The 13,623-nt window shown below is 41.8% G+C and overlaps 1 protein-coding gene across 1 annotated transcript in view; it reads left to right on the plus strand.

The window, feature by feature from the left end:
* Positions 1 to 13,623, plus strand: part of celf4 (CUGBP, Elav-like family member 4) — a 78,370-nt gene that overhangs the window by 18,101 nt on the left and 46,646 nt on the right. Inside the window, exon 2 of the mRNA XM_028574813.1 lies at positions 3,169 to 3,251. Within this exon, the coding sequence (XP_028430614.1) occupies positions 3,169 to 3,251 (83 nt within the window). The remainder of the gene's footprint in view (positions 1 to 3,168; positions 3,252 to 13,623) is intronic.

A 13,623-nucleotide genomic window follows, 5' to 3' on the forward strand; every position in this document is an offset into this window, starting at 1 on the left:
ACATCTAGCAAAGGCAGCTCTCCAATTACATGTTTCCCATAGTTAACAAGGTCAAAGCTCTATGTGGTCCAACACAGCTGTCATTTAAATGAGGCCTGGTGACAGTGGATTTTACCACTGAAGATTGTGTCTTTTCTTCTTTCCTCACCAGTAAGTATTCATAGTCTCCACCATTCCCTTGCTGCTTTCTTTCATCTTCTCTCCTTTTCTTCTCCATATTCCTCTCTGTTGTTCACTCTCTCCCCCCCTCTCTCCTCTCTCTCTCTCTCTCTCTCTCTCTCTCTCTCTCTCTCTCTCTCTCTCTCTCTCTCTCTCTCTCTCTCTCTCTCTCTCTCTCTCTCTCTCTGTGGGTGTGTGTCCCTTTAGTGTGTCTGCAGCGGTTGAGATAAGAAGCGAGTGTAGGACACAAGGGGATGGTGTTCACAAAAGCTAGGTGATCTTATCTACTCCCTCTCCCTCTCCCTCTCCCTCTCCCTCTCCCTCTCCCTCTCCCTCTCCCTCTCCCTCTCCTACCGAGCATCCCTCGCTGTTCTGCTTTTCCTCTCTGCTGTTCTCCTCCCCCTCTTTCTTTTTGCTCCCTTGCCCTTCTTTCTCTCTTCCCCATCTCTCTCCTCTCGTCTCACACACACACATTCTCTCAGATCCCCTCTGCGCTGCTGTTGATTTGAATTTGAAGTGATGGGAAACCAAATTGGCAGCATTGACAGCAGAAACAAACAGCTTATCTCTCTCTCCTGGGCCAATATGGGTCTTAGTCAGATACTAGAGCCGCCGCCAGCATCTGACTTGTGACAATGATGATAAATTGAACGTTTGTTGACTGTCACTTTTCGTGTGTGTGTGTGTGTGTGTGTGTGTGTGTGTGTGTGTGTGTGTGTATGAACATGTGTGTATCTCTGTGTGTGTGTAGGAACGTGTTTGCTTGTATGTATGTATTTACTTGTGTATATACTGTATTTATTGTCATAATAACCAGTAATCTACCAGCTACAAGGCCGTGTGCACAAGACACGTCTCTCAACAACTTATCTACTGATATGTTCAGTGTCAACATTTTGCAATTTGGCAAATATGTGAATTAGCTCATTTTCTTTGTTAAATTAATGGAAGACATAATCCTGGTGCCATTACATGTCTTGTAATAATTGTATTTGTATATAAATGTAATTTCTACAGGCTTGCATGAACTTGACCTCGTCTGACAGGGCTATGGGAGTAGATCAGATGAAAAAGGTTGGGAACCACTGGATTAACCAAACAGGAAATAAAGTAATAATCAAAAGTGCAATATATATAATATTGAATATTTTTATATTGAGGTATGGTATTGCTGGATCTGAATACTCCTTCCATTACTGAATATTCTGGATGCTGTGGGTGACTGCACTCCAAACATGCGAGTGAGTGTCAGGCGTGTGAATCAGAGTCTTGCGTGTGTTTCCTGTGGGAAGGCACCGGCATGTAGCTTTAACACGACAGGCCCAGAGAGGATGAGGAGGTAGCCAAGCTGTCAACGGCCAGCTCCCACTTCGCCTAATGAGAGAGAGACCCGTTAATTAAAAACACCAACAGGCAGAGCTCCCCAGTGTCCCGCCATCAGGACGACCCGGGGTTAAAGACACGGAGCCGAGAGGATGGGAGGCATGCTGCTTCTACATACAGTACATGGTGCTGCCCTCAACAATAAATAGCCCCCAGTATGCAAAAAGAACAAACAAAAGTAAAACTGGGAAGAGCTTTAAGAGGAAGGGGCTATCTATAATCTGCACTGTTTGTGTTTTTTGGGGGAATGGGTCTGTGATAATTGTCGGCACAGCCCTTGATGTTCCCAGAACAAACTGTGGTTCTTTTGTTTCCTTGTGCTTGTGTTAGTTACATGGCAGCAGGGAACAGTTTGTCAATATGTGCATGGAGACGTCTGTGATCCAAAAAATGGGAAAGAAATTACCCAAAAGCCAGTGCATTAGGAGTTTTTTTTGTCATGTTTGTGTCTACCCCATTAACTAAAAGAACCCTTTGAATGCTTCAAATGCCTGCTAATATCATCACTGTGCAAACCCAGAGACTAATTGTCCCTTGTGGATGATTTTTTTTCTTTCACCTAATTTAATTGAATTGAATTTAAATTATTATTCTTTTCATTTAGTTAAAAAAAATTCCAAACTCTTAACCAAAGACAATATGCAAAACACCAGCAGAATATTTGCCTCATATTGAATTGTGTCACAGCAGCCTATTGTGCGATTGTCTTTGTAAGTGTTTATTAAACTGTCAAACATATGAATCATTAGCCTTGATCTGCAGATTGACAGTTTGTCAGCTCTCTGACAGTGGCGTGCGCCTCGTTGTCAACAGGGGGTGGCGAGGGAACTGCTTACATATCCCCCACGGCTTCTTCTTCTTCCTTGCCTCCTGCGTCTCCATCTTCCTTCCACCCCCACATGTCAGCCCAGGTGCTAACAAAACCGAGGATTGTGGGTAGTCTTGGAACATATGGAGCACAGAGACGAAGAAATGAAGGGTGGAGGGAGGAGAGGGGAGGGGGGGTGGGGTGAGAGAGAGAGAGAGAGAGAGAAGCTGTCAGGGAAATGTCTATCCCTGTCACAGCAGCCAGAAGAGTGCGATGGACGAATGGATAACTGCTATTTCAGACTGCCAGGCAGAAAGCAGTCAGATTGAATGTGTTTTGCGAGCAGAATGGCTGTAACGCAACATAATGCACAAATCGTCGTATCTCCAAAGCCGCAATTTTTGGTCTCACTTTCATGTCTTTTCTTGCATGCTTATGGATTGCATTTGTGTAAAAAAGGAATGTTCCGTTTGTTCAGTCGCTGAAATACTGTTCACTGTGCACAAACATGCACAGGCGCACACACAAACACGAGCCAATTCCCAGTGTGGCCATGTAGACACAGTGCTATGGCTTCAGGCTTATTGTACAGTACTGTGTGTGTGTGTGTGTGTGTGTGTGTGTGTGTGTGTGTGTGTGTGTGTGTGTGTGTGTGTGTGTGTGTGTGTGTGTGTGTGTGTGTGTGTGTGTGTGTGTGTGTATTGTTTTTGGATATTCGCAGGCGATTGGTGCAGCCCCCTCCCATGTCTCTCTCTCCTTCTCTGTCCCCAGTTCACATAACATAATCATCTCTCTCTTTCTCTCTTGCTGTTTTTCAGGCTGTGCCTTCCTTACCTACTGTGCCAGAGAGTCGGCCCTGAGAGCCCAGAATGCATTGCACGAGCAGAAGACCCTGCCAGGGGTAAGTCATACATGAGGAACGCCATGTCCACCCAGAAGCATAATCTTATATAAACACATCTAACATTCACTCCGGCATACACACAAACACAGATGCTCATTTTTAACATATAGTGCCTTATATTATTTTCAAATAAAAAGGGGACTGTATTTGCCATGCTTGTCATGTTCTGTTAATCACTGGCTGTAGACCAGACATGAGCACAGCCCTTCTTTCTCTTAAATATCCTCTTCCTCTGCCGCCCTCTGCCACTCATCCCCCCACACCCCCATACTGCCTCCTTCTCTCTTCACTTTGACAGTCACACACATAAACCCGTAGGGAGAAGCCACACACAACATCGCATCATAGGCATACCTTCCTCCAGTTTGTGTAAATGTGTGTGTGTGTGTGTGTGTGTGTGTGTGTGTGTGTGTGTGTGTGTGTGTGTGTGTGTGTGCATCCATGTGGGCAAGGGTGTGAGAGATAGACAGAGAGGGATGAAGAGCGTGTGAGTGGATGTAGGTTATTTTGTACATGTGCACGCTCTGCATCATGAGTGTGCATCATGGATGTACATCACGACAGCATATCTTCACAACAGATGTTCACATGCTGTGGATGTTACTCCTCACATGTACAAATGCAGCTGCAAGCAGCGCATGTCTTGTTTTGATGCTTAGTTCCTATTCATGCATGCTAGAATGAGGGATTTTTGACATTGGCAAATAAGAGGTAGACATTCAATTGTTAGCGTGTGTGTGTGAGTGAGTCTCTGTATGTGTGAATAAGGGATTATATGCATTGTGAGCATTTTCTTGTGCTAGTGTGATAGTGTATACATGATGATTTGATGATTACATATTAGTGTGTGAGCTTGTGCATGTGTGTCTGTAATACATTTCAGTTCGTGTTTGAGTGTGCATGCACCTGAATGCATATGCACCCACGCTTGTGTGTGTGCGTATGTGCGTGTTCGGAAGTTTTGATGCGTCTCTGTCAGGCTTGGCTCGGTTTGCTCTGTTCGTTTTTAATGACGCCTCCAGGGAAGCTGACAGTCGCCGTGTTGAGCGCACAGTCTTTGATGTGAGTGATTATGACATCACAGACGTGCAGCCGAGAAGAGCGGAGGAGTGGGGATCCGTGTTCTCGTTTTTTTTTTCACTTCCCAGTGGCATATTATTCTTATAGAAAGAAGGAGGGAGAGACAGAGAGAGAGAGAGAGAGCGAGAGAGAGAGAGATTAAATATTTGGCCAAAACCAGAATGCAATTTTGTGTTCACACAAAATGTGCTGCCGATTGATGTTGTGCCTTTGTTGCTATTGTTTGACACGGACCAGAAGAAATGGGCACAAAAACAACCTTTTTAAAGGATTCTGTCTTTACATCTTTAAGGGAAAGAGCCTGTAATTGGCTTCACTTGCTACATAGTAATACATCAACAACATTTAATCAGTCACTTGCAATCAACTTTGCTTTAGAAGGAAATGCTAATTAGCAATGTCTTTGCCAGCGGAGGACAGTCAGGTTTGCATTTGATCGATGGTGAGCGTTAAGTAAACAAAGGTAATGCCATAGGACAGACCTAGATGCTCAACAAACCCTGAAGCAGAGCATTTCGAGAGGCAGACAAGGATAATGTCTTTTGTTGCTGGTGGAGGTAATACCAGCAAAACAGAATAAATGAGTTTATTAGAAACAGAGTGAGGACTTGGCCCTGGGAAAGGCAGTGGGTCGTTTTATGGCACACAAATGCACCCTCTTTCCGCTCTTACTTCAGGGGTTTTTTTCACCTACGTTATTCTGTCCCTACTTCCATCCTCTATCAATCCCCCACTCACAGGCCGACACAACCAAAACCCTGCATATGAAATCCCTTTGTTTCCCCCTTAAAGCGTCTTTCCCCTTCACTTCGCGTCCTGATGCGCTTTTTATCGTCAAAGTTGCTCCCCAACCCTTACATTTAAAAAGTTTTCTGCCGTCTTTTTTTTCTTTCGCTGCCAGGTGAGCCGAGAGAAGAGGGGATTTGGCTTCCTAGAGGAAATGCCCTGTAAGCATAGCTGTAGGCTGTCAGTGTAGCTCAGACAAAGTACTAAGGTCTGCCTTGTGTGTGTGTGTGTGTGTGTGTGTGTGTGCACGCGCACAACTGAGCAGGTGCAGTGTCAGGAGAGACTTTAGATAAACAAGCGACAAGCAAAAATATTTATGTTAAAGTGACACTGACATTGAACTATTTGTGATAGATGACACATTGTTTTCACATCCCTCATTCCATTATAGTGCTACAAACTCCAGGTACACAGGATTATGCTAATGGTAAACAACTTTCTGCTGCCATAATTAAATCTACTACCCACGTGGAAATCACTGCATTGTTTAAGGACATTCAAATCATTCAAGTATATTTGAATGATAAGAAACACTACAAACTCCCTGAAATCATGGCTGGATGACAGAACAGACGTACAGGCCCACAAAGATAGAGCATGTATTTGGAGTGACTGTTGACTGTGAAATTTTTCTTTGGTTTAGTGAACCCCAATCTCAGTCTTTTAATTGTGATTTATTTTCTCCAACATAATACAGCTGTACAGTGCATATTTTAGGTACAGTGAGCCTATTGACATTTGTAATATACAGTGAGGAAAATAAGTATTTGAACACCCTGCTATTTTGCAAGTTCTCCCACTTAGAAATCATGGAGGGGTCTGAAATTGTCACCATAGGTGCATGTCCACTGTGAGAGACATAATCTAAAAAAAAAATCAACTATTGATTTGTATGATACAGCTGCAAATAAGTATTTGAACACCTGAGAAAATCAATGTTAATATTTGGTACAGCAGCCTTTGTTTACAGAGGTCAAACATTTCTTGTAGTTTTTCACCAGGTTTCGACACACTGCAGGAGGGATTTTGGCCCACTCCTCCACACAGATCTTCTCAAGATCAGTCAGGTTTCTGGGCTGTTGCTGAGAAACACGGAGTTTGAGCTCCCTCCAAAGATTCTCTATTGGGTTTAGGTCTGGAGACTGGCTAGGCCACGCCAGAACCTTGATATGCTTCTAACAGAGCCACTCTTTGGTTATCCTGGCTGTGTGCTTTGGGTCATTGTCATGTTGGAAGACCCAGCCTCGACCCATTTTCAATGCTCTAACTGAGGGAAGGAGGTTGTTCCCCAAAATCTCGCAATACATGGCCCCGGTCATCCTCTCCTTAATACGGTGCAGTCGCCCTGTCCCATGTGCAGAAAAACACCCCCAAAGCATGATGCTACCACCCCCATGATTCAGAGTAGGGATGGTGTTCTTGGGATGGTACTCATCATTCTTCTTCCTCCAAACACGGTTAGTGGAATGATGACCAAAAAGTTCTATTTTGGTCTCATCTGACCACATGACTTTCTCCCATGACTCCTCTGGATCATCCAAATGGTCATTGGCAAACTTAAGACGGGCCTTGACATGTGCTGGTTTAAGCAGGGGAACCATCCGTGCCATGCATGATTTCAAACCATGACGTCTTAGTGTATTACCAACAGTAACCTTGGAAACGGTGGTCCCAGCTATTTTCAGGTCATTGACCAGCTCCTCCCGTGTAGTTCTGGGCGGATTTCTTACCTTTCTTAGGATCATTGAGACCCCACGAGGTGAGATCTTGCATGGAGCCCCAGTCCGAGGGAGATTGACAGTCATGTTTAGCTTCTTCCATTTTCTAATGATTGCTCCAACAGTGGACCTTTTTTCACCAAGCTGCTTGGCAATTTCCCCGTAGCCCTTTCCAGCCTTGTGGAGGTGTACAATTTTGTCTCTAGTGTCTTTGGACAGCTCTTTGGTCTTGGCCATGTTAGTAGTTGGATTCTTACCAATTGTATGGGGTGGACAGGTGTCTTTATGCAGCTAACAACCTCAAACAGGTGCATCTAATTAAGGATAATAAATGGAGTGGAGGTGGACATTTTAAAGGCAGAGTCTCCTACGATGACAATTTCAGACCCCTCCATGATTTCCAAGTGGGAGAACTTGCAAAATAGCAGGGTGTTAAAATACTTATTTTCCTCACTTATATATATATATATATATATATATATATATATATATATATAAAAACCTATTTTGAATAGTGTCTTATAGTATTTTGTATAAGATGTCAGTGTGGATCTGTTTTGGCAGGAATCTTTGAAAGGATTTAGACAGCTTCTTTACATCTCCAGCATTAACAACATTCTGACGTTCAGTACTTCACTGCCGTTTCAACCAACTGCAGGACGTTAGAGTTATTGTGGACCTAAGTCACCAAAAAAACATTCAATTGCTATAACTGATGCAAGTTTCATAACCTGTCCTGGAAATAAGCACAAAACACCAATGTGAAAAGTACATAATCATCATTATAATTCAAGATATCACCAGTGAAAAATTTTGCTTCCTACGTAAGTAGAAGTACAAAGCTATTCAGCAGATGAATGAAGAAGGTTTTTTTGGAGATAGTGACGTAAGGCAGGCCTAAAATGGGGCGCGTCCCAAACGTCAGGCCCTGGCTGCCATATTTGTGATCCCTCGCTCCACTTTCAGACTTGTACTACAGCAGGAGGCATTAGAAAGCCTCTATCGATTCTGGCAAAAGTCCTCACGAGTGGGAGGATGTGTTTCTCTGTGCGCACGTGTGTGTGGTTGTTTGCGTATGTGTGGGTCACAGGGTGGAGTTGCAGAGCTCGAGCTACTGCAGTGTGTGTACAAACCACAGGGTACAAATACCCACCAGCAAATCCTCCCTCACAAGTATAAATACTTACGCACACAAAAAAATAAAATAAAAATAAGTTCTGGCATCTACTCAAACACACTGTAAGATTTACAGTATGCAGTGCCTCAGCACTACATGCCCACACACAGTGCACAAAAAGAGCACGCACCCCTGATGCTTAGCACTGTGCTCCAAGTGAGAATAATCCATAGAAAATGCACACAAGCATGCACAGGTACAAAACACACCACTGATACTCACAACGCATGCACTCACTCTCCAAACCCGTCTCTTGTAACGGCATACACCACTCCTCGTAAACACTTTCATTCAACAACATGATACTATGATACTCATAGAAAGAGAGAGTGGGGAAAGAAAGAGGGAGAAAGTAAGGGAGAGAGAGAGAGAGAGAGGGAGTGAGAGAGAGAGAGAAAGAAATACAGCGTTGATTGACTCACACTGTAATAGTATGCCAGATGAGAAAATATAGAACACTGTGAATCAATGCCTCATTTCAGAGCACTTTCACACACACACACACACACACACACACACACACACACACACACACACACACACACACACACACACACACACACACACACACACACACACACACACACACACACACACACACACACACACACACACACATATACATAATGGAGCACATATACACACAGAGTTTTCAGCCCAGGGGCAAACAAACAACAAAAAAGACGGAAAAGCAAATGAATAGCAGAAGGGAGGAAAGAGGAAGGGGTTGATGAAGGCAGGTTGGAGAGAATGGGTGGTGGAAGGAGTGGAGGGAGGAGAGGTATAGTTGAGGTGCCTCCATACTAACTGATTTGTGTCTGTTTCTTTTTTCGACCCCCACCACCCCTCCCTAGGCCCCTCCTTCTCTCAATTGAGATATGGCATTGATTAGCTTCTGCAACCCAGTTTCGTCCTCATTGGTCAATAACTGCCAGGCTCTACAGGTGAAGTGGTGTTTGAAGGGAGGGAGGGGGACGATTGATATGATTTGTTGTACATTTGAAATACAGTAGTTCACTCCTCGCTGTAGATTTAAATTAGTGGTGCAGTCTGCAGGAGAAATAGCTGCATGTCCACGCACTAAATGCTTGCTCTTGGGGGAATTACTAGAATTGTTGGGTCTTTGTATATTATAGAGTGTGGTCTAGACCTACTCTAGATCTACTATATCTGTAAAGCGTCTTGAGATAACTGTTGTTATGATTTGATAATATAAATAAAATTGAATTGAATTGAATTGAATAATGCTGCAGGCCCTGGAGCTAAAACATCCCCTCCTTCTCCCCAAGCCTTCACCTCATCAACTACCCTAATCACCCTTATCCAAAAGAAAACCATTTGCCACATAACACATTCCAATTAAGGATCCACAGTCATTGACAGAATGCTGGAGCGATGCACAAGCAAGTGTTAGCCCAAAACTACAAGCAGCATCAATAAGGATGTATGCTTCACAAATAAAACAGATTTTTTGTAAACTCATAGATATAATGAGAGACTTATTTCAGTCTGCCCAACAATACAAAGAAAGAGCAACAGACACTGGCAGTAGCCAGTGTAACCAAAGAATAAACCACATCCAGTGTCCAAACCACAGCAAAGCTTTTAAGTGAGGCAGCATTCAGACGGAATCTGGCAGGTCATAAGCCTGTAATAAAAATTCAAATGAGTCTCCGCAACAGACAGCGCAAATGCAGAAAGACTTCCTGAAGGTAGTGTTTGTAATAAATTCAGAGTTAAACACAGTCCACTGTTTGTTGATAATCTCATCAAAGTTCATTAGTTTTCTCATATTTTTTCTTCTACAGCCTACAGAGGGCCTACATTTTATTGGATCACATACACTATATGGTCCTGTCCACACAAGATTTTAGTACTTTCGGTCTGTGGCTGTATTTTGTGGTTAGGCCCCTTAGTTTAATTTAATGATAATCTCCATATACAATAATATCTGTGACAATAATGTGATTCCAACTATGTGAAAAGTTTGTGGAAGGCCTTCACCTCAACACCTCAATTCCTGCAACCAATGTTAAAGATGAGAAGAGAAGAATGGAGGCTGTCATAGCAGAATATTATTGCCTATGGTTTTGGTTCGATTGATTAGTTGACTGATTTGTGGTCTGTACCGAATGATGCCCAGCCCATATGGGCTTAAACTGTCAGTATAGCCTAACCAAAGTGCTTGTCAGATAGTTGAAAAGCGTATGAAACCCTTCCCCCAACACAGTTTCAATGTCTGTGTTTGAGGGTCTGTATCCGGCAATAATCTTAACTTTTTTCTAAACTGACCATCCAACATTCGCACTCACTTCATACAGTGAGTGATGAAAACAGGCAACGCGTTGTTTGAATTAGCTTGTTTCAAGCATAATGGTCACACCTTTACAAAATACTAGACAATAACTATAACCAAGATAAAGTGCAGATCCCCAAATTCAAAAAGTGAATATTTCAAAAGGTCCACTTAATTCAGCAGAAACACTCGAATGAGATGTCCAACCGTAACAGATGGCTGTAATGCTCGCGTGTCCACATACTTTTGGCCATAGAGTGTTGTTTTGTTTAAACCCCTTTAAGGAGTGAAGCATGAATGGTGCCATAATTGTAACAAAGATCATTACAAGCCTACACACCATCTTTTGTCATATAAAGTCTGAATGCTCCCATTATCATTGGGCTCCAGGCCTGATGTTACAACCTCCCATTGCCAAGTGGAGTTTGAGCAGATTGTACGAATGAGAAAAAATTATCTGTCTGCAGGCAGCACTTCACTTTAGTCCAATAATCCAACTAATTTCAAAAGTGGTGAATGCTTCCCGCTGGGCCAATGGACCGATAATCCATATGTGTAATGACACACCTTTATACAATCAAGCCATATTGAAGTGCATGCAATGTTATAGCAGTAACCCAGTTTTTGATCCTACTGTTATCTTATTTAAATGGAAGAGTTTGGAGTTTTGGCCAGGACTCCCCAGTGTAACTATTCAAAAATGATCATTTAGCAAAATGCCCCATTATCACTCTCCATTGGGACATGTGTCAAATCAAGTCTTGATGTATTAAAGCTTATTATAATTTTAAATAACACGTATTCTCCTCTTTTAAGTAAATTTACTACAAATTGCCGCTGACAGAAAACGATAGAGTCCTCAGCCAGCAGTCCTAAAAAAGTGTGATATGCTCTCCAAAAGAATGGATTGAGCTGTCTGAGCAATTCAAAACACCTCTGATAAGTGCCATTATTGGGTGATCCAAATGGTTTTGTACTTGCTCTAAAAGCATGTCCCCACTCCAGACATTTCAGAGGTGCCATAGCTCTTTTCAGCATCTCAATCTATTGCTGGCTCAAGATATTGTCACAGTCTGAAATCAACTTGTCCTTTCTTTGAGTTTGTATTGATCCAAAAAAGGATAGCCTTACTGCGCACCAGTGGGTCTTCATCCTCAGCAACCCGCTCCACTGAACATTTACAAGTGTTAATGTCGCTACTGGCACTTTAGGCCTCCTCCATGTACTCACCAGAATGAAAAGTGACAAAAAGAAAGTAATGATTCATTTTTAGGTAAAAAAAAACGTTTTGACACAAACTTCTCTCTGACTCCCACATTATTGTTCAAGTGCTGAGAAATCAACCAATCAACCAATTCTTGTGCAATTGGGATTGTTTCATAAACCCCAAAAGCCCTGCACGTCCTTATTGATATAAACCTGGCAGTGGCTATGGTTGTCACTGGGGAGAGGACAAAAGCATGGGCTGCTGCAGCTGAAGTTATTCCATAAAAAAAAAAAAGCTTTAATAGCATCTTAACCAGTGTGCGCCTCGCTATAGCCCTGGCCCTGCATATATTACGTTTTAAGTACTTCACAAGCTGGTTGTGACAGTCATCTTGCTATTGTCATAGTTTTAGCTCCTGCTGGTGCTCTATTGAGTCCGCTTGACTGCAGCTGCTTTGAAATATCCTGCCAGTTCAGGTTGTTTTTTTTTCTAAATAGTTGTATGTCACACTGCTGTATCTCCTTGTCTTTTTCATGCTCCTAAGCCCCCACCCACGTATAGTACAGTATGTCTTTCCTCAACAGTAAGTGCAGTGTTGTCTGATACACTTACCATAGCCTCCTCAGTTAATTTACCGTGCACATTAAATGTTGAAGGAACAGGCAACTGTAAACAATAAAATGCAATAAATCAGTCACAATAACAATATAATGTATCTATTACAGTGGTGTTGTATTGATCATTGGAGACTATTATGGTCCATACTGTATACATTTTCTTTCTGTCATGCATTAGTGTGGCTTGACTACTCTGCTTTACTCCCATGTCTCTCCCTCAGTTGTCAGTGTGGAAAAGGGCAGAGACTTTGAAATACCAGAGAACAATGATTTAATTCTTTCCTCAGGCTTTACAGGACTTTTGCAGCTTTTATCGTACAGCATGAGGCCCACCATACTCTGCATTATGTATCTCTCTATATTAGTCTTTAGTTCTTTCTGTTAGTTTTACTCAGACCAACTGCTGGTGTGAAATTAAAGTTCAAGAAATTGAAGATTTTTATTTGCCATGTGTGCATACACCAAACAGTCCAGGCACATAGGAATTATTGTGCAGAGTATTTGAGTCAAGTAAAAAGAGTTAAGTGCAAAGAAAAGCACACGACTAAAATAGAAAAAAAATTATACAAGGTAAATAAATTAAAATAAAATAAGACAAAAAACTTAGATACTATACAAAAGAGTTCAAAAATATAATAAATTATGAATACTGTAACTGGAGGGTACAACTATGGGGGATATTGCATTTGTAATGAGCATACATATTGCAAATATTACACAGTAGTATTTTACAGTTGAGTGAAGTAGTGAAAGTTTACCAAGAATAGTTGACTATAAGCCCTTTGATTTAAATTTCTTTAAGATACTTCATGGAATCAATTAGGTACCACATGTTTTCCAAAATGGCTTTATAGAATTGCAGAATAAAACTGTTAAAGTGTTTCAAAACTGCTGTTAAAGTTGCTTTCTAGAATGCAATGCTGCTCTTTTGGTAGCAATATTTTAAAGTGCTACTTTGGTGTAAAGCTAGATAACAAATAAATTATTTCACAATGACTGCAGAAGGGGAAAAAAATCACGAGCCCAGTTTGAACAAGGGCTTTTATAATGAGAACAACTAAGAGAAAAATGATTGTGTCAGTTCAAAGCTAAGGGCAATTATCATGCAATGCTTGCATTGCTGTTTTCTCTGTCTTCTTTTATCATAACCCTGATGGCAGAAACTATTCAACGAATGTATATGTGATTAAAGAAGAGCTAAGTGTGTAGCAAGGTGGAAACATATAGGGAAGTATTAGCAGACTATGATATGCAGCAGGTTAGAGTTAGAAACAGTATCCATTGATATGTCTCTGGTATTGACTACGGTACTGAACGTTTTTAAAACTAGGACCCAGTGGTAAGCGGCGCTACAATATTAATGTTGTTTTGTTCTCAAAAAAGTTCTTGTAAAGCAGAAACTAACCCCATAGTTTTCACAAAGAGATTTTACTCTTTTGTAAATACCATTCTTATTCTCAATGGTAATGTGCCAAGACAAACCAAACC

Source organism: Perca flavescens, chromosome 4 (assembly GCF_004354835.1).
Source record: "Perca flavescens isolate YP-PL-M2 chromosome 4, PFLA_1.0, whole genome shotgun sequence".
Taxonomy (NCBI): domain Eukaryota; kingdom Metazoa; phylum Chordata; class Actinopteri; order Perciformes; family Percidae; genus Perca; species Perca flavescens.